At 37.8% G+C, this 22,663-nt stretch overlaps 1 protein-coding gene across 5 annotated transcripts in view; it reads right to left on the reverse strand.

Moving 5' to 3' along the window:
* Positions 1-17,385, reverse strand: part of phldb2b (pleckstrin homology-like domain, family B, member 2b) — a 40,305-nt gene extending 22,920 nt beyond the window's left edge. For 3 of the 5 annotated variants that reach the window (XM_041967878.1, XM_041967879.1, XM_041967876.1), the window contains exons 1-5: positions 13,627-13,719; positions 9,446-9,502; positions 9,205-9,328; positions 7,519-7,617; positions 6,202-6,285 (exon numbers count right to left, since the gene is read on the reverse strand). In XM_041967878.1, coding sequence (XP_041823812.1) covers positions 6,202-6,285; positions 7,519-7,617; positions 9,205-9,328; positions 9,446-9,502; positions 13,627-13,704 — 442 coding nt within the window. In that variant the 5' untranslated portion in view covers positions 13,705-13,719. Of the gene's footprint in view, positions 1-3,733; positions 3,918-6,201; positions 6,286-7,518; positions 7,618-9,204; positions 9,329-9,445; positions 9,503-13,626; positions 13,720-17,145 lie in introns of those variants that run through there. The other 2 variants (XM_041967877.1, XM_041967880.1) reach the window with 2 other exon arrangements.
* Between the last annotated feature and the right edge of the window lie 5,278 nt (positions 17,386-22,663).

Below are 22,663 nucleotides of genomic sequence, written 5' to 3' on the forward strand. Positions count from 1 at the left end.
AGCCTAGTGGTGGGGAATTTTTGGTTTAAAGTTTTGTCTCATAGTATGAACTAGAAAGTTATTGCCATAACAGAGTGGACAAATAGTAGAACCTTTAAATGTAATCAAGTAAACCTTTTCAGTAACCATGAACCAAGCATAAACATAGAATCTCACAGATTACAATATCTATCTATATGTATCTATGTATTTAAACTGTAGAATCATACTTGTTTAAAATAAAGCTCTGAATAAGCATGAATGTGGAATATTTATTCACAGCCAGAAACACTCGCCTGTGCTTGCGAGCAGCCGGCCATCCCAGATCACAGTGTTTACTCTGGCCATCAATTAAGCTGAGAGGGCCAGGTATTAAACACGATGTCAGGGTCGCAACCTCTGTAATACACACAGCCAGCCACAGCTGTCCAAATATCCCAGACGGCAACAGAGATAGACGGCAGTGTGCTGAAACTAATATAAAAGGTCTTGCACAGAAAATGAATAGAAAAATAGAGAAAAAAAGGGCAAACCTGACACTGATGCAGGCATGAGGATAGAAACTTACAAAACATGTTGATAAACTGTTTTTTGTACAACCTACTGTAAAACCCCCACAATTAGCCTAAGTGTAAGGAGCTGAAAAAGCACCTCCTCCATAACTCTGTTACAGTTACATCAGATTCTTTAGACCTGAAGTCAGACACAAGCACTGAGGTAAGGGGGGGGTAATGGAAAAAGACTTAACGTAAGATTGTAAAACTTGTCTTTCTTTCATTTTCATATATTTTTCCCCCCTATTCTTTCTCACAAACACACTTCCAATGCAAAATAAGTGTTAATAGCCTAATTTAAGTTTATGGTTTAAAATAAAAGAGTTCGTGTCAAGTCTAGACTTTGCCTCAGCAGAAGATTTTTTGCCTTCAAAGCTGTAATTCTCGGCAGAGAAGACCCGATTGCGGTGTCGAGGTGGAGTGAGCACCACACACACATGAAACAATATGAGAAGTGTTTAGTCTGCACAGCTGGACTGTGAAATTTTCAAACCCATTCTTATGCAAACAGAATCTTGCAGGTTTAGATGCAAACTGTGAGGAAGTGGCATCCTGACAGAAAGATCAAAAAATACTGTGTGAGGAAAACTACAGGCAAAGTCCTTCATGTCAGCAAGTGTGAGTAAGCTTTAATAATATGTGTTTCTCATAGCCAGACATGAGTAATAAAAGTCTTCAAAATGTTGTGCATGCTCTGTGTGTCTGTGTGGAAAACATGCCTTGTAACAGTGTCTCCCTAATGAATCGCAGTACCTTACAGTATTTAACAAGGCAGCACACTTTGCCAGCAGTCAGCTCTTGTGAAAATCTAATTTCCTACCCTCAATAACCTCGCCATGTGCAACCTTTTAAGTGGAGAGTAAAATGCAATGTCCTGATTTGTTCACAGCCCCCCACTTGTCCCTTTTTAATTATAAATACCAACTTGCTAATCCTTTCCATTCTATCCTTTGCATAAATTTATGAAAGTGTGATACAAGAAAAGACACTGAGCAAGGATATAAAGAAATTCAGCAGCTATGATTTAAACACAAAGCACACACACTTAAAAGGACACTTTTCCTACCATTACAACAAAAATACAATCTCTGCATTCAAAATGTCTTATCTTAATTGCTTACATGCAAACAATAATCAAGTCAGCTGTCCTAAACATTTAAAACAAAGGACACACTCAAAACCCTCAACATCAACAGAGACACATCGGCCACAATAAAGCACATTTAATCTCATTCACGTGCTCTCTTGTTTACCAGCAAATTGAGTTTGCCTCCCATGTCAGATCATGCACTCCCTAATAAGCACTCACAATTCAAGACAAGACCCTCTACAGCAACAAAAAACTTTTAAATTAGTCTGTATATACATTTATGGGATAATTTAAAGTTTGCAATCTACAAAGTCAAACCTCAGAGTCTTTGAGGACACAGATGTATGGGTTGTATCAAGTCTGGAGCCAATTTCTGTTCCCATGCAGATCTAAACTCACCACAATGTTATGGGAGGGAAACTGTTTCTGTATTTGGTTAACATAAGTGAAGGACTTGCCAAATTGAGACCATTAGACTAGAATGAAAAATAAACCAACTTCAAGGATCCCATGTCTAATGTGTGCCTGGGTAAAACTGAAGTTACCTGTTCCTGGTCAGGTTTGATATGAAAAGTAATCAAACACTTCAAAGTACAATCTGAACAAAAAATATCAGATTTTTTTGTATCTAAATGAACAACAAAATATTTGGAAATGTGACTGTAATACTACTGTGATCCCTAAAATCTCAAGCTAAAGCTGAACCAGATTTTATTCATTCATGAAACCATTCATACACACACACACACACAAATCCCTGTGCAAGAGCAAATTGGCCTCAAAACCACAAATTAACCCTCTATGGGGCACAAGGGTCCAGCAGTAACTTCATGAAAAAACAGACTGCTGCTTCCCAGGGGATTCATTAAGATTAGATCAGTCAGTCACACTTTTCACCAAGCTGCCATCTCTCTGTTTTATCTCAAACCTTATGCACAGAGCATTGATATACCTCATTGTCTATCTCTAGCAGAAATAAACCATTCAAACACCAGACAAACTGATCAAAATGTTTAAGCTTCCTTTTCATTTGTATTATAATGTGACACTGGTACAGAAATAGCCCAAATGTGCTAAAGGCAGGCAGAAAACAACAACATCCAAGACAATGACGCAGGTTTTGTTTTCAGGTGTCAGGTATCCTGACTGCTGAGCCTGCCTTCATTACCATGGGTGTGTTCTCATTATAATGTGTGTTTTCACTAGTCTGTTAACTTGCAAGCTAATTCATAATCCAGAGACACACACGTGTGGATGCTATGTCCATTAAAACGTGCAGGTAATCTATTGCAACCCTTAAGTTGTGATGCATGCTGCAGGATTTTGGCTGCAAAAAGGAAATGTCATTTTCAACCATGATGTAACTTGGTTTGTACAGTGTAGCAGATGTGATTCACACCTCAAACCCTGCTGTAACAAAAGGGACAAAGCAAGCATTGCTTTTTTTACTTTTACCATTTGAGGGGTAAATGTATTTTAGCATTTAAAAACATGAATTAACAGATTTCTGCTTAGTGGATCAATGTTTCCACTTATCTGTAAACCAGAAATTCTGATATTTCAAAAGGTTTTTGACTTTGATCCCAACTGCTAAGCAAACACTGTGTGTCCTGTCTGATAAAAGTAAAATGCTCTGTTTACTTGAGTGTTCGGTAAAACCGTAAAAAACTCATTGACTTAAATATGAAAATCCAAGACTTAAAACACTGGGTAAACACTTTAAACGATATTTAAAGGCAAAGCTGAAAGTCTACAGACGTGAGGCTGATACTGGTATAAAGATGACAAACAGATAACTTTAACACGTTAATAAAAAAGCATATGACTAAACACTGTAGCAGTTGTGTATTGTAGAAGCTAGTGCTGTCATGGAGTATGTGAATAATGCTAATGAGGCAGTTAAATCCTTTTTCATGCTTAACCGTATCCAAACTGAAATGTGATGTCTTAAAAGGAAAGAAAAAAAAGAAGACGAAGATACAGTTCAATCTGAAAGTAATTTTATCACAAAAAGTATAAAGAGTTGAGAGTCTAGTTAAAACAAGACATTTAAAACAATACATAAACAAATAAACGTTACTTAGATAAAGCTAATAGATACGTTACTAACCTTGTGAGTCCCATTCAGTGAGTACTTAGAACAGGAATACCTATTTTCTTCCTTTTCGTGTCAGACAATTTATCATGACAAGACCTTAAAATATCTTTTTACTTAATTAAAGTTTAAATGAATCGCAGTGTCGTTGCTGGCCTCCCTCTTCAGCACTTCCCCGGCTGACTTCAATCCGTGACGGAGAAAGTTCAGTGATTTACCATCCACTAGCCTGAGTCTGGGACTGTACCATATGTTGGTAAAGAAAAGTGGGGGTGGGGGTGGTGGTTGAGAGTCGAGATTAAGAGGGAGAAATTATTTTAAAGCCGGTACAAAAACTCCACTTGAACTTTTATGTTATAACTGAAAATATAAAACATCTGTCTCCAAAAAATTATAAACTTGAACAGAGTCACAGAGTAGCATGGAATCTCCCCTCCATTTCTAGTTGGTAGGTTCAAAGACAGTTCGGCTGTGAGGTATGTGGATGACGCCCCCTCAGCTTTCTTTGTCTTTGTACCTATTTTCCCTCTCCCTTTAGGACAAGTGTAACCCTAAACCATCTGGTCTGAGGAGACTAAACTTCTTAATCTGATGATTTGATTTTAGTGTAATGATTAACTTAGCAGAGTGAAAAGTTATTTATTTGAGTTTTAAGATGAAAGAAGAGAGGAGGCAAACAATAGATTTTGGAGTTTGTTCTACCTCATAGATAGGCTGACTTAAAATCTGAGGGTTTTCAGTGAGAGATAATACTGAAAGGGGAAAAAAACGAAAAAAAAAAAAACATTCGGTCTCTCCAACTTCATTGCTCAGATGCTTTGTATGACATGCACAGTATACAGGCATCAATTATACTATGCATACATATGACAGAAAGTGAAAGAATGGTTATTGGAGCAGCTGTGTTTTATAGAGAAGGCTAAATTTGTATGTATCAGATCGACGTGCGCACTGGAAGAACAAGGGTTTTTCTACACTGCTTATTTGTCACATAATCATTATTAGGCTGTATGTTCTACAAGTGTCTTCCAGCTGTTCCAGTGAGTTACCAGTGAAGCTGATGTGATTCCAGGTCAAACTCCAAGTTCCCAAATACAGAACAGATCATTTCCTAAACATAGTTAATCATCTCCAGACTACTCTAGAGTGTTCATGCATGTGTCTACACTCTGTGTGGTGTGTGTTGCTTAACTAATTCAACCCAGAGCATGTGAAACCAGGGGATGTTCTCCTCACTCTCCCTCAATAATTTTCCTAACTGTGCCCTTTTGACTTTGCAAACCTTTTCTCTTTTTACATTCCTTTTCTCCACCCCCTCTCCTTTACAATACTCTTCCAATGACTTTGTGTGCGTGGACACAGCCAAGATGATGTCAATATTTGAATCAGCCAGGCACAGCGCAATAGGTTAGTCAATATTTAGCTTAAAATGGGCAGGCCACATAGGCCACACAAAAAAAAGACAAAATAAAGTAAAATAAAAAATAAAATAAAGGATAGATGAGTCAAAGTGCACGTTTAATCAAATATAAAAATAGAAATGAAATCATGGAAAATGTTACAGAAAGGAAAGATGTAGAAACGGGGAGACCTAAAAATCCTTAGAAACTGTGAGAAAGGAAAATTATAGATACGGTAAAAGGGCAACAGATAAAGCAATCAAGATACAAGCAAATGAAAAACAGACACAGGATCACTGGCCCTATGACCAGCAAGATAAGAAAAGAAAAATATATATAGAACTCGGGGTTTGTATTTGCGTGTTTTGAGAATTCTCTGCAGTCTGCAACGAGAGGATCTAAAGGGTTATGTATGCTCTGCAGTTGCTGGAAGCTGTGACTCATTATTGCAGTTAGCTGTTCCAAACCACTTCGAATTAAACCAAAACAGGGGTACACACATGCACACACACACATAATTTAAATCACACACACAACTATAAGGAACTGCTTGCAGATTCACATGTACATGCACACACAAGCATACTGTACAGCCTGCTGTTCCAATGAAAACCATCAGTAGAACTTTAACTTGCCCATGTGACTCATACACACACAGCAAGGAATGCAAGGTAACCAAACCACAAACTACTCATTCAGTCACTCACTCTCTCTCGCTCTCTCTCTCTCTCTCTCACACACACACACACACACACACACACACACACACATATGCAAACAAACAAGTTATGAAATACTAAAAGTATGCAGACTGAGCAATAAAATTAAATTTGATTCCGCTCAGTTATCCAATTTAACCAGTAGGTGGCATTATCTCAAAGAGAGAGCGAGAGAGAGAAAGAGAGAGAGCGTGTGTGTGTGTGTGTGTGTGTGTGTGTGTGTGTGTGTGTGTGTGTGTGTGTGTGTGTGTGTGTGTGTGTGTGTGTGTGTGTGTGTGTGTGTGTGTGTGTGTGTGACAAAGCAACAGATATGTATTATCCCACATAGAGGGCTTTTCTAAGAGCATGCAAGAGTACAACTTACCTTGTGTAAGTGGTGTAGGCACAGTGACCTGGACTCCATCTAGGCTGCAGAGATGACCGCAGGGGTCCAAGGTCACCACACCTCCTGTTTATGTTGTTTATAAGGTAAGTGGCATTGTTAGTCACACTTCCAATTGACAGCACATAAAAATGTCATTTCAACGTGTAGCACCCACTTCAGTCTATTTTTCTATTGTATGATGGTTCCTTAATCCTCCTAGTCATTACATGCAGAAAACTATGCAACCTTAATCATCTGTAAAAGCCTCTGAGGGTTATAATAACATTCTTTAAATGATGTAACTCATAAAACATCAACAATCCCAAGAGTTGAATCAATATCCAAGTTTCCATTGTTTAATCAGACTTTTTTTATTCAAGCAACCAATATCTTACGACTATTATTTCCGCACAGAAGAATATTCAGAAGAATATTAGTACAATAAAGTAACTATATCTAATTCTGTTGTAGTTTTGTTGTGATAACCTTCTTTAAAACAAGACAAAAAACTCTTTTAGCCATTATGTATTGATATTGTACATTCCCTGGACCACTTCATTAGGTACAATCCCGCCTTCTATTAATAGATAAGACTAGTGGTGGCAGTGTGTAATTTTATGTGGGACATTTTCTTGACACACTCTGGACCTCTTAGTACCAGCTGAGCATGGTTTAAATGCCACAAACTACCCGAGTACGGTTGCTGACCATGTCCATTTCTTTATGACCACAGTGTACCATTTTCTGATGGCTACTTCCAGCAAGATATTACACCCATTATCACAAAGCTCAAACCATCTGCAACTCGTTATTTTTTTAACATGATGATGAGTATACTCCAATGGCCTCCATAATCACCAGATCTTAATCCAATGAGGAGCTCTGGGATGTGATGGAACGAAAGATTCTTATCATGGATGGGCAGCCAAAAAATCTGCAGCAACTGTGTGATGCTATCATGTCAATATGGAGCAAAATCTCTGGAAAAATGTTTCAAGCATCTATGCCACAAAAAATGAAGGCAGTTCTGAATGCGGGGGCTAACCCAGTACTAGCAAAGTGTACCTAATAAAGTGGTCAGCAAGTGTATTTAGCAAATCATTTTCTTGCGAGTTTCACAAAATGATGGGCTATGGTAGACTCCATTGACTGATCAAATTGATATCTTACTATTTTAAAAGACTAAAAGCTTAATTAGGTTAGCTGTTGGACACTGTGATGAAAAGATCTGAACATAATTACTAATAAGAAATTGTGTTAAAACTGGGGTTTGCCATTATCACGAAGATATGATACAGAAGATGAACTGACACTAACCTTCATTGATGATAATACAGTGCTCTGCTTCAATGCCAGGTCCCTGGATTGTGATGTCTTGAGGAATTAGAGCATCTTCTCTGCCAATACGTGTCACCCCTGAAACATTGAAAATATAAAAATGTTATGTTGTGTTGTGTTGTGTTGTTATGTTATGTTATGTTATGTTATGTTATGTTATGTTATGTTATGTTATGTTATGTTATGTAAACACAAGTCTGCAGTCACATTAATGAATAAGTGAATCCTACATCACATAATGAAATAAAGGACTGATTTTGTTTAAAGTTGTGCTGCAGCTTCTCTTCTCTCTCTGACAACTCTCTGTTGTCTTTGGCTTCTCCCCTCCAATGTTCATCTAGCATTATTTGGTTAATATTTCCATGTTTGTTTTTTTTTGTTTTTTTTTGGGCTGCACCAGATTTTCCTAAGTCAGTCTGAGTGACATGTTATGTTATAGTTATATATATTATATTTTACTTGTTTTATTTTATTTGCTTGATTTCACTTTATTATATCTATGCCCCAATTGCTTAGCTACTTTTGTTGTTTGACATGTTTCTTGTGTCTTTGTTTTCACTTCCACATACTGTGAAACTTGATGACCACTCTGTGTGCCATAAATTGCACCTCCAGGAAAAATGAGGGTTTTTTTTTTATTTAAACTGAATTGAATTGAACTGAATCAAGAAATAAACTTTGACAATCGGTAGCATAAAGATAGAGACATAAGAGAAGTATATCAGTTTGAGAGTGCACTAAACAGATGTCAGGGCATGGTTATGATACATGACCTGCAGAATGTAATTCATGTACCATCATCTACACCACGGGTTTACTATAATAATATTAAAATTTATTGATGATTTTTTCTATAAATCTATCCAGATCAATTGAAGGCTTTGTGCTATTAAAAAAGTAAGCACCTTTATCCTCCAGAGGACACTTTTTAAAACAAAAATTTTTCACTAATTTCTCAGTCAGTTTGAATTGGGACTACTAAATAATAATCAGATGTACAAGCGTTCCTCTTGTTACATCATGCTGTAGACTTTCCTGTCTTTGCTTGGACAGCTTTGCTATCACGTGTTTGGCAGCTACGTGTAATAGTAATGAAGCACCTGTGACTTGCTAGACTGATGGCTATGTGTTTGTGTGTGTGTGTGTGTGCATACTGACAGTGCTATAGCCTAAAAGCAAAGTGTCATCCTCTTTAGCTTGTGCATTAAGAATCTGCATTATTTTTATCCTCAGCAACAATAAAATTTATAAGGAACATGGATGAAAAACTTACATGAATACATGTTTCTGTCTCAACACGCCCTGTGTGAGGAGTAAATATTGGCTTCTTATCTCGCCTTTACTTTTTCCTGAAGATAGAAATCACTTTCCGCCCTACTTATATCACATCTTTCAAGTATTTATATAGACGTAAAACAATAGGGGAGTAGATAAAAATGAAAGAAAATAAAAAAACAAAAAACAGAAAAATGGTAGGGATACAGCAGCAAAAGGCAAATCAAAGGCTGAGATTTAGACTATAAAGGCCTGTAGAGATCTGGTTTCTCTCCAAACTCTGTGTCACAGCTTTGTATAACCGGTAAAAATTTACATTTTATGATTTAATTTTCTATACTGCATGGCCTGATAACCCAACCCTCCACTGTGTGTTTGTATGTAAATTACCTTCTTTTAGTGGCAACAGGGTGATTGCCACACTCAGTCTCCCACTGCCCAGACTAACCAGATGAGGTGTTGCAGTCTGAACCTTCAGTCCTTTCCCTGTGTCGATTAAGTCCAGGGGTGGAGACTAAAAGCATTAGTATAAGTGGAAAAGTAAGTTTTTCACTGATTACTTTTTAACTGCATTTTAAAAATTAGATTATATCCTTAAAAACATGTTTTCATAAGAGTATGACTCTTTCACCTTAGGTTCAGCTGGAGGTATTTGATCTGACTCTGGTTGAAACATCATCTCAGACTCCTGAATGCACACAAAAAGAAAATAAAAACATTCTGTTAATACAGCCACATGCAAAATCTAAACATAACGGAGTAGTGCACAGAAACATATACAACCCCTGGCAAAAAGTATGGAATCACCAGTCTTGGAAGAGCGCTCATGCAGTTGTTTTGTTGTGTAGAACAAAATCAGATCACAAACATGACACAAAACTTTAGTCATTCCAAATGGCAACTTTCTGGCTTTAAGAAACAATAAAAGAAATGACGAAAAAACATTGTGGTAGTCAGAAAAGGTTACTTTTACTGACCAAGCACAGGGAAAAAAATATGGAATCAGTCTGTTTATTGGGGGGGGGGCTCACCCAGTCAATTTCCTATTCCTAAATGAGCACCTACTTCAGATTAGATCTGCTTGTTAGTCTGCAGTTAAAACCACACCTGTGACCACACCTTGGAGACCTGTTTCACCAAGGGGACTGGCATGAATCATGGCTCCCACACAGGAGATGTCGCTTGAAACAAAACAGAGGATAATAAAACTTCTTGAAGAAGGTAAATCTACACGCAATGTTGCCAAAGATGTGGGCTGTTCACAGTCAGCTGTGTCTAAGATATGGACCAAGTACAAGGAACATGGGAAGGTTGTTCAAGCTAAGCGCACTGGTAGACCAAGGAAGACATCCAAGCATCAAGACAGAAAACTTACGGTGATATGTCCTAAAAACAGAAAATGCACAACAAAACAAATGAAAACAAATGGGAGGAAATTGGAGTCAATGTATGTGACCGCACTGTGAGGAATCGCCTAAAGTAAATGGGATTTTCACACAGGAAAGCAAAACGAAAACCATCATTGACACCTAAACAGAAAAGAACAAGACTACAATGGGCTATGGAGAAGCAGTCATGGACTGTGGAGGACTGGATAAAAGTTATCTTCAGTGATGAATCACGGATCTGCATTGGACAAGGTGATGATGCTGGAACTTTTGTTTGGTGCCGTTCCAATGAGATTTATGAAGAGGACTGCTTGAAGAAAACATTAAAATTTCCACAGTCCTTGATGATATGGGGCTGCATGTCAGGTAAAGGCACTGGGGAAATGACCGTTGTCACTTCCTCAATAAATGCACATGTTCACACTGACATTTTGGACAGTTTTCTTATCCCATCAATTGAAAAGATGTTTGGGGATGATGATATCATTTTCCAGGATGACAATGCATCTTGCCATAGAGCAAAAACTGTGAAGGCATTCCTTGAAGAAAGACGCATAAAGTCAATGTCATGGCCTGCAAATAGTCCGGATCTCAATCCAATTGAGAATCTGTGGTGGAAATTGAAAAAAATGGTCCATACCAAGGCTCCAACCTGCAAAGCTGATCTGGCATCAGCAATCAAAGAGAGTTGAAGCCAAATTGATGGTGAATACTGTTCGTCACTCGTCAAATCCATGCCTCAGAGACTGAAAGCTGTTATCAAAGCCAGAGGTGGTGCAACTAAGTATTAATGGTGTTAGAATTTTGTTTTTGGTTGTGAAAATAGACTGATTCCATATTTTATTCCTCAGAATTGAGTGATTCCATATTTTTTTCCCTGTGCTTGGTCAGTAAAAGTAACCTTTTCTGACTACCATAATGTTTTTTTTGTTGTTTCTTTTATTGTTTCTTAAAGCCAGAAAGTTGCCATTTGGAATGACTAAAGTTTTGTGTCATGTTTGTGATCTGATTTTGTTCTACACAACAAAACAACTGCATGAGCGCTCTTCCAAGACTGGTGATTCCATACTTTTTGCTAGGGGTTGTAATTATAACTATATACAGGTTAAAAAAAATATGATATAAACACACATCCATGCACACTAATTTCTCTTGGCATTCCCATCTGCCACATGAGAGAAACTTTCTGAAAATGTTTCAAAGAGAAAACACCACTTGAAGGTAAAAATGCACATATGCATATTGAATTTATTGCAGTGATGAAGAACTGCTAGAAATGATCCATGAAAACTGGCTTCCTACGAATTGTTGGTTGCTGCTAACGCTGCCCAGTGCAGCAAATGTGTCTGCGTATGAGACCAGAAATGATGTGCATGAGGGAAACATGTGTTTGTATGAACTATATGGTTGTGTAAAAGACAGCACTGAAGTTACTACAGTTGTGCCTATCTGTTAAGAGTTGTGGAGGGCTGGAACCTCACATTCATCCATTCACACACTGATGGCGAAAAGCTGCCATGCAAGGCAGCAAACCAAGACCCATCAGGAGCAATTAGGGGTTCGGTGTGACAGGATTAGGATTGAACCGGCAACTCTCAGGCTACAAGACGACCACTCTATTCACTGAGCCACACTGCCCATCAAATCTATTTATTGCGTTGGTCAAGGCCAAGGTATCATTAGAAGTGGGGTTATATGAGCTTTTGCCTATTGCCTTTTGGTTTATCTAGTTTATTTATTTTTCTTTATTTTTTTGACTATCATGTTGTGTTTTTGTCTCCATTGGAAGAATGAATTAAAATAAAGACTAAAAAGAATAAAAGATATTCTACTTATTTGAATGTTACTTACAGTAACTATTAAGATTAACATTTTACACATTCAGGTGGAGTTCAGCTGGAAAACAGACTTGTTTGGAAATGAAACACTGAGTCATACAAGAAAAGAAAGAACATATTCTATTTCTTGTGAAGGTAAGATCCTTCAGTGTCTGCACCAAGATGTTGCAAGTTTGTACCTATTTACACCCTGAGGAAGCAACAGTGTGTGTTTAGTAAGAGACTTCTTATGTCATAAAAATGTTAGATGGATCACACCAAAACTTTTTATCTAGGTGTAATAACTACGTTTTGCAACCACTACTAGTGTAATTTTAATTAAACGTTTTTTTTTTAATGTAGAAACATTATCTGTAATTGACTGATTGAATTGGATTGGTAGTTTTGTATCTAAATTATAATGAAGTGAATCAGAGTTAGTTACATGAAGATATAGTATCCATGAAAATGACTAAGCACATTCTTCCTCCCCAGAAAATGTCTTGCACCACTTTGGACATCCCTTTAGCCTTCTCATAATGCCACAGGTCAAATGTCAACATGTGCCCCTAACAAGACAGGCCCCCATCTTACAGATCTAACAGAGCTAGCAGATTATCTTAAGCTGATTCATGCCCTTGAAGAGATTTACAATGGATTCAGGTGCATTTCCTCGAAAATCCATCTCGGAGCAAGTCTACACAAGCATGGCTTAATTTTGACTCTCCTTTTTGGGATTTAATTAACACAAAACCAAGAAAAACATTTCAAATGAAGCCCAAACATATGATGATGGGTGGGTCTATGTAGGAAGAAGTTAGAAAACAGGACTAGAAAACAAAGAAATGGAAGCTGATGAAGATGAAAGGACACTAATTCAAAAATGCAGGTTGTGTACAGTGTGTTTCTGTAAACACACTTAGATCCTGTGCCAAGGACAACTCGTGCAGTACCCTGCAATTCAACAGAGAGGAAAAAAATAGAAGCTCTGTTGCTATTTGCGAGTCTACACACAGTCAAAGACATACAGTATACACACCCGCCCGAGATGGGTGAGTGAAATGCTTCTCACCAAAGTAGACATTATTACAGCTTATGTGAAACCACCTCAGCCACATTGTGTTTTACACACACCCCTTGCCATTTCCTTCCTTTCCTTCTCCTCTCTATTACTTATTATACTTTCCCAATCCTGTAATAATCTTTCAATAATCTAAATAAGTCGCCTAAAACGAGTGTCACAATTTTCAAATCTTTGCTTTGATTTCACAGACTTAGCAGCCTTAATGTCTCCTTTTCTTCCCATTCTTTTTCTTCTCATGTGCCATCTTCCTGCCTTTTTAATCTTACCGTCAATTCTTTTCCGGTCCTTTCCTCCAATCTCTAGCAAGGGGAAACGTGAATCAAACTCAGGCCTGCACCTCTTCCTCTAATTCAGCAGCAGTTTCCTTTCTGAGGACGTTTCCTTTGCCACTTTGACAACCTCATAGCCTTTAACGCCCCCACTTCCATCCACATGCACACACACACACACAAACTCAGCTACCCTTATAACCCATATCCACACACAAAACATCCACAAATAAAGCCACACATCGGTTCTTTACTTGCAAGAAGATATGGGCTCTACATTCCTCTGAGTTTTTTTCCACTCCTGGTGTAGACAAAGCAAACGTATCGTGCATGATGGCGACATCACCTGGACAAATGCTACAGATTCCTGCTGAAAAAATAAGGCCAATACAATTTCAAAGCTTACAAACGACTGTTTTGAGAGAAAATATAAATTTTCCCTTCTTTTTTTCCAAGGCTTTTCTCTTTCTTGACTTCCTTCACTTGTCTTGTCTCACAAATATCTTCTCTTTCTTCCATTGTTTCTCATCACTGTTGCTCATTTTTGTTCTACAGCCTGTCTCCTCCTTTCTCATGGCAAGCCCCTGTCTGTGCAGGTCAAGGCAAGTCTGCAACCTTGTTTGCTTTGGTTAACGCAGAGCAGTGAAGAGTGTCACACCCACCTCTAGAAACCCAGATGCCACCTTTTTCACCTCCAGACTTCTCACCATATAAGATTTAAACAACTAACATGACCTAGAAAGATAAGTAAGTGTGAGATTGGATGGTAGAAACTTGTAAACAGCATGATACACTAGTAAATACTCTTGTTTGCTCAGTTTAAATGTCAGTAATCTCACTCTCATTAAACTGATTTTTCAACCACTGAAGCAACATAAATCTAATGATCCTGCAACAAACAAGAGACAGAAAGAAATAGAAAATTCAGTCAATGGTTTAATGCATTTAAGTCATGAAACACCAGAGATGTTGGGAAAATGGAGAAATATCTCAGAATGAATGTAAAACCCGACTAACTCTTGATGCAAATTTTAGAACTACAATTTAATACAACAAATCAGCCCTTTAAATCTTTTATGACTTGCTGAAACAACTTCATAACTGCAGGATGCATTTAAAAATCACAAGCATGCCAGTACATAAAAGTCACCATGCACACAAAATTTCTCTTTGATGTCATCTGTAGAACATCTGAGCCTCTTCTCTCTCTGAAACTTTGTTCAGTGTTCAGGCATCTGGGGATAGAAGTGAGTAGAGTAGAGGGATAAAAAAGAGAAAGTGAAAGATATAAAAACGAAATGACTCATAAAAGCAAGACTGCATACTCAGACTCTTTAAATTTCTTCATCTTCTTCTTTCATTTCTTTATCAATTTCCTGCAGTTGTTTTTTCTTTACATCTGTTTTTTCCTGTCACTTGAAGTTACCATCTGCATGGCTGGACAAATCCAGTTGTTACAGTTCCTGAATTGTTCTTTTTCTTTTATTTTTTTAATCTAATAAAGTTCAATTTTCTATATCAGTTTTTACTAAAAATAGTATTTTTATTATTAACAAAGGGAAAATCTCTATCTGTATTTTAGCATGTATTTTGAGCATCTTGAAACTGATAATATTAATTGTAACATCAAAGATTTGACAGCACAAAATGCACAAAATGTAACATGAAAGACATCAGAGTTGTTTTTTTTATTTTAATGCAGATATTTGAAGTTATCTACCTGCTCCTTCTGTTCATGTAGTTATACCTTATTGAGGTTTTTTAAGTCTTTAATGAAACATTTGCCAAAGGCTAGCTCTGCACAATGAAGTCACTGCTGATGCACAAACCCTGAGCAGCAGGCTGTGGTGTGGGTCTCACAATTTAAACTTTAATATTATTTGACTGAAAATGCTTCTTTCTATGCTTACTGGCATTGTCTGTCTTCCTCCATCTCTCTGTCCCTCCCTCACATTCCAGCCCTACCGTCTCCTCCTCCCACCTGACAAAGCCAGCATTGTATCACAGATGCTGTTTAATATGGAGTCCCTCTCTCAGTGACCCTTATATGTTGCAACTCATTAGGCTAAATAGAGTTATCCTCTGCCTGGATATGTGCAGTAATGTCATTAAGAAGATTTCTTTTCATATTATTAGATTAACGTCCATTTAACATATACACTAACAACCGTTTAGATGTACACATAATGTGGTTCATGACTTATAAGTCTGTACAAGATACTTAAATGTTTCTGAGTGTGTGTTGTGCATTTCCCTGCACATGTTTGTGTGTGAGTCTGTTTTGGTAAAAACTCTGAAAGCTGATTACTACAACCTTGATCCCTTGCAAAAAGCAACAGATATTCACTGGATTCAAGCTTTCTCATACTCCTTTAAATATTTCTTTCTGTCATTTAGCAAAGCATGAGATCTGCACAGGAAAGAAACTGTATTGTTATTGCAGCTGATGCAAAGGTGGAGGAAATCTGACTTGAATTTCTATTGAGGGTGTGTGTGTGTGTCTGTGGAAAAGCCTGGATTGCTTCACCTGCCATATGCAGGGGATCAACTGATGTTTGGTTTCCGAAGGGGCCGGATATGACCGAGAGATGAGGAAGGACATGCTGGAATAAATCTGAAATGTAACCCTTGAAATGGACTTCTGAATAAAAGCAAACACAGTTGGACTTTAAAATCAGAAAAGCAAGAAGCTGACTCTTTTAGGGAGAGCAGAGGAGAACTAGATACAAAAACACCTGGTTAAAAATAGAAAAATATGTTGGAAAAGCCATTTTTGGTACACAGGGAACATTTCCAGCTCCACAATCGGCCTCTAAATAAAACACGATTTCATACATACAATGCTAGAAAAATAAAGACCATTTCTGAAACCAACACTGACAGCACATATGGATCTTCTACTTTTAACAGATCAAACTAACATAGTAAGTTAAAAGTAAAGATTATAGTTACAAATAAAACAAGTACAATATGTTTTTATAGGCAGTATCAGTTTTCCCCATGACAGAACCTTATTCCAGGTTTTCACATCACAACCAGAAGCCAAGCTGATATAGTGCTCTGTATGTGTGACGTGTGTGTGTGTGTGTGGTAGTTAGACACACCTGATATTTGGTCATAAAATACAAAAGTGTAGCATTGTGTGTTATTTCCTCAAAGGGAAATGCAAAGTAAATCATGTGTCACTACAGTTTAGATACTCAGAAATGCCCTTCTGCACTCTCAAACAATATGCTATTGTCCATATTAAATATCTCAGTTCTTTAAAGGTTGTAAAGAAAAAAAGAAAACCCTTTCCTCAATTAATTTGTAGACCTCCAAAACCAAGCTCAGTAAACCGCAGTGTGTGCTTTGAGCATGTCAGATGAGGGTGTTTTTTTTTTAAAAACACAGGCTTACATTCAATTTCAGTATGTTTTTTTTTCCTCTTAAATTTTGCCTTTTGTTGACATCGTTGTGTATTAGAGCCCTACAAACATAATCAGATGATTTTCTTTTTCAAGAATAACAGGCTGAATCAAAGAATGATTAACTAATGTTTCCAGCTTCACTCTGAGGCTCAGACCAAAGAACATAAAACTTTCTGTTTAGAGTGTTAAAAAAACGTAAAGCTGGATAAAGTAGAAGGTCAAACAAAAAAGTTTCCGTACCTATGGATTAAACAGTGAATGAAATTAAAAGATTTAAGTAAACTTATCTTAAGACATGAGATCGATTTGACTGATAAAATTAGGTAAACTTGTGTATTTTCCCCCATGTATAGACGTACTTACCATTAGTGAAACGGGACTGGCCACTTGTGTCATCGTGAATAAAAACAAAAGGACACACTCGGTTTAAAATCGAGGATGTCGTCTAACCCAACTCCCTTTGATATTCTGTTAATTTTCCGTTTTGTCCTGGTCACAATCTCTGTTGTTAAAATCCCCGCACGGCATGAAGAACCTGTGGATAATCCCGTGTCACATTCACAAACACAACAGACCCTCCAAATGTACACAAAGGTAAGAAGGGGGGAAAAAAAGCCGGCGGCTTCAGCCAATTGCGACGTGCAGAGGAATGCAGCAACAGCTGGAAGCAGAGCTGGACAGGGAACAAGGGGAGGGGTGTCTCCCTTACTCATGCACACAAACACACACACACACACATTCACACACAACAAAATGTGCAGGTGTTAACAGACCTACAGTTGAACTCTTGTCATAAATGGTTCAAAGAAAAGAAGTCTTTAAAGCTACCAAAGAGAGGGACACAAGGTTAGAGGACAGAAAGAGAGAGAGAGAGCATTCTTTAAGGCTTATGAGGCAGCTGAAGATAAGAAACCTTGATAAACATGTTTAGTTAATATCACAGCAGGGCTGCAATCTAGTCTCCCTTCATAAGACACAATCCAGCCCTCATACTGCAACCTCTTGCAGCAGGCAACATAAATGTAGGAAAAGTTCAATTAAAATTAAAGTGTGTATATGTAATTTCCCCTGCAACGCAAGACTATAATCTTACATAGTAATTAAACAGGTCTATAGGCTATTTACTTAAGGATTTAAGTGTCAGCAGAGTTTGAGAAGTTCATTCAAATATGCTCATCCAAAAACGACAAGTTGCTACTGCTAAAAGATAGCCAAGTAGGATGTAGGGAGACAAATGTAAACCCTAACCAATAAAAAGTGAGACACTCACTAGTTACTTTATTAGGTGCAGAGTGTTCAAGTAACACAAACAGCTGATCAGTTAATCACATGGTAGCACTATAATGCATTTAGGAATGTAGACATGGTCAAGACGACTTAATGAAGTTCAAGTCGAGCATCAGAACGAGGAAGAAAGGGGATTTAAGTGACTTTGAATGTGGCATGGTTGTTGGTGCCAGACAGATTGGTCTGAGTATTTTAGAAACTGCTGATCAGATGAGTCTGGATTTTAGTTGTCACATTCCAGTTGTAGGGTCAGAAACATGAAAGCATGGATCCATCCTGCCTTGTATCAACAGTTCAAACTGATGGTGGTGGAGTAATAGCGTGGGAGACATTTTCTTGGCACACTTTGGATCCCTCAGTACTAACCGAACATTGTTGTAATTCCACAATTTACCTGAGTATTGTTGCTGACCATTTACATCCCTTTATGACCACAGTGTAGCATCTTCTGATGGCTACTTCCAGCAGGATAATACACCATGTCACAAAGCTCAGATCATCTCCAACTGTATTCTTGAACATGACAATGAATTTATTACACTCCAATGACCTCAACAGTGACCAGATCTCAATCCAATGCACCTTTGACAGCTTTTCTCAACAACTGCTCCTCTGGAACTCCTTTCTTCTGAGCCTGAGATCTCTGGACTGGGTGATCTCTTAAAAAGCAGATAAAAAACTATCTTTTCCAACTTGCTTTTGCTTAGCTTTTGTTGTTGTGTTTTATATTTTGTTGTTTCTTGATTGTCTTTCTGAAGCACTTAGCGATTTTTAACTGCATAGGTGTTAAGTAAATAAGATTTACTTACTATTAGTTATTAATGATTTACCAAGGCTGATTCGCTGGGCCTCTTAGCTTTCTGTCTGATCAGTATCTTAGTCTAATGCTGTACTGGCCAATAGTTATTAGAGTGTTTGCCGGGATGGATTAACAAATTACCTTAACTTGGCAGAATAAGTAGCGAGCTTACCATTTCCTATCATCAGCCTCTAAGACAAGATGAATAACTTTCTTCTGCAAAAATACAGATTAAATTTTAGAACATGACTCCTAGTATTTGTCATCCAAGCAAACAAATGTGATTTCTCACCGCTACAGCAATTCTTTTTGTGGGGTAAATCTCAGGGATACGAGTCTAGCATAAAATCCAAAATGAATACCCTTCATGACATAAATGCATAAGTTACCAGAAAAAAACATGCAGTTAATGAGCCAGGTTTCATTCATATTTAACCACATCTACATTATATTTGTTTCTCCTGCGTGTTATGAGCACCATCTGAAAAATCTCTGCTACATGTCCAGTCATACATCTTTTCAAAAACACTGACAGAGTTGATTAAATACCATTAATCTACTGTCACAGGCAGGTAATTTTATTTGGCAGGTTTTTCTCTTTTTTTTTTGGTGTGTGTATTCTTCCCAGTTAATAACAGCTCTTAGATAAAACAGCATGATTTATGCAGAACCCTAACACAACCTCATTCGTGAGGAATTTTGTTTAGGCTAGCACAAACCAACTGCTGTGTAACGCATGAGAAAGTTCCTATGGTCAATAAAACATAAAACACATTCTGGTGAAGGAATAAGGTCAAGAAAAGTCTGTCTGCAAACACACACACACACACAGAGACGTGCATTTCCATTGGAGCTGGACTATCTTATCTCTCAGACACTGAACGGATCTCTTTATGGGTAAACAGGAAGAGAGTGTGAACCAAGCCCTGCTCCCCTTTCTCCAGTGCTGCTAGGCCCTCCATACCTGGTATGTGTGTAATAAAGCTTATAATTCAAGGTGTGAATCTTAAAAAAATCACAGGAAGTTCATAAGCCCAACAGCCTCTGCTCTCAGAATTTACAACATTCACAGTGGCGTCATGCTCATTTAGCGTCTTGATGTCTTATTTACTTAAAAACAGTTGGTTAGTCTTAAATAGGGAAAGATACAAAGCTAAATGTTGCCAGATAATGCGGCTGGAAAATTGCCCAGCAGTTCCTTTTATCTCTCTTTCTTGTCAAGTGTTTCCAGAGCCTATACACTATTATGTCTCCATGGTTGGTTGCAAGCAGAGCTGCTAAGCTTTCCCCATGATGTAATTTTTACAGCCCTGTAAGCATGAGAAGGCTGCAGAATGTCAGAAGGCATTCCCCAAAAAAATTCCACAATTCCCAAATGACCCCTAAGGCTGAGCAGGAGGGTTTTTGGAAAGGTGTTCCTCCCTGTGTCAGAACAGTTTAGCTTCAGTTAAACAAATTCTTCGTTTTACACTGTTATTTGTATTTATTAGCTACTAATATTTTGTAATTTGTTTAGATTTATTAGAGCTCAGATGATTCCTATTGTCACAGCTAACGTGAGTCTTTATGGACTTGGCAGATCTGTTTGGTCTAAATGCTTTTATTGACGCCACAATAAAATAAAACTGACTCTTTGATTGATTGTAAGTGATGAGAATTTCATTCAGTTTGCACTCTTTCCATGTTTTTGGGTCACTTGGAGGAAGAAAACTCACTTATTGTAGCTGTTTAAATAATATCGTCATCACAGTCTGAAGGGGAACACCAACAAATCTGTTTGTTATACATGTTAGTGACGCAGTTAGCTCTTGTAGTGGACACCACAATGGAAATAGAAGAGCTTGAGATGCAGTTTACTCAATCATTTACCTCAGGCTGAGATAAAATAGTTGCATGTACTTACCAAGTCATGAAGCCAAAGTTTCTGTTTATTCGTGCCACAAAAATGCCAACAAATGGCACAATGTTTGTCCATTACAAAGCACAATGAAGTCTCTGAATAATTTATTTGACAAACTGTTCCAAGTGGAACTGTTTGTATCTTGTGGTGCAGATGGGGCGGACACCCAAGTGTTGAATTTGTTAAGTAAGAAATTACACATGGCTGAAAATAAATGACAAACAAACCATCGCCCAGTGGAAGATTGCTGCAAATCTACTGTGTCCAACAGATGAAAAGAAAAAAAATAAAAAATAAATTGCGTGTCAACACTGGCACCACTTTTGATTAAAAAAAAAAGGAATCTTGACTGGTAAACATGTGAATCCAGACAAAATATGATTTATTATTGCTTTGGGGATTTATTGAGATCCTGAAACATCATGCTTCAGATGTTGACTTCTCCTCTGAAACCCGGGAAGCCAGCTGGGATACAGTGAAGAGAGACACAGGGACAGAAAGGGAGAAAGGGAACGAGGGAGAGGACCAGCGCAAACAACAAAGGAATGTTCACAGTCCAATCTGCTGCTCTCTTCTCTCCCACTTGCCTGCCTTGGTATGTGTAATTACGCCACAGTTAAAGTGCTTTAGCTTGTGTCTGTGTGGACCACATAGTGCTTGGTGACCATACTCTACCGTGACAACAATGTGGCCTGGACAGAGCAGACAGCTTCACACAAGTAATATGAAAAGAAAACATTTTATTTCCCTTTAATATACTGCTGCTGCCTCTGGAAAAAATATGATCTTAAACTTGTCTCACACTGATTCCTAACCAGTGAAACAACTTCAGTCTGTTATTTTCTACTAGTTTCTGTCTTTCATTGCTTTCCCCCCCTCTTTGCTCTGTAAATCAATTTTCCTCTGCTTTTCTGCTTTCTTATTCTCCTCTCTCCTCTACTCTGACCGCAGGAATGCATGGCGACTGTCACGGCACTAAAGTCTATGTCACTGAGCATGCAAGGCACAAACACAGACACACACACAAACGAACACTTGCACTCACTTTCTACACTAAATATGCATTTTTTTGTCCTATGGGGAATGATATAGGCTTGAAATACTTGTGCACAGTCATATATTCTGGCACTTCTATGCATTTTTTCAGCATTCCTCTGAATAGAGACAGTTTCTATTTCTGTATCCAAGTGAAGGATTCATAACAGTAAAATTTTATAGCTGTCTATTTGCATATGTTTTATGGGAAATGTGGCACAAGTTCCACACATATTTGGCTTTCCCTTGGAAACCGACCTCCCCATCCCTCTTCATAAAGGTGCCACCTTCTGCATCTCCTGTTAAATGCCACAAGTCTTGAGACATAGCTGGCAAAGAGGGCTCCTTTCTCCCAGCACATGACTTTGTTTAGCATACTGTAGAAACAAGCAAAAAAAAACAACTTGAGATTGCAGCATGCACTGCTCCTCCCCAATTTAATTTCATTACCAGGGGAAAAAAAAGTGCACAGTTAAAAAGCCTTTGGTTCCCCAGCTAAATGCAAACAGTTCTTCATATGCCACTGCCTTAATGTTGTGTATTTTCTGTCACAAACTTACTGATTTTGGAACAATATGAATAACGAGTCTGTAAACAAAGAATTTTACCTTATTTTTTCATCTCAGTACATTCAACTGTCCATGTTGCTGCTTAGAATACATAAATACAGCATAATAATAGTGTTCCTGTCTCATCATTATAAAATCAAAGGTAACAGGATTATAAACTGGGTGAGCTACTGTATATGGGAGTTAAATTTTGTAGTTCCAGTATAAGAATCTACAAATGAAAAGAGAGCTAAGGTATGACAACTCTTAGGTCTGTTGATTGAATTCTGCTGTGAATGATTAGTTTTCTTT

This window comes from Melanotaenia boesemani, chromosome 18 (assembly GCF_017639745.1).
Source record: "Melanotaenia boesemani isolate fMelBoe1 chromosome 18, fMelBoe1.pri, whole genome shotgun sequence".
Lineage (NCBI taxonomy): Eukaryota > Metazoa > Chordata > Actinopteri > Atheriniformes > Melanotaeniidae > Melanotaenia > Melanotaenia boesemani.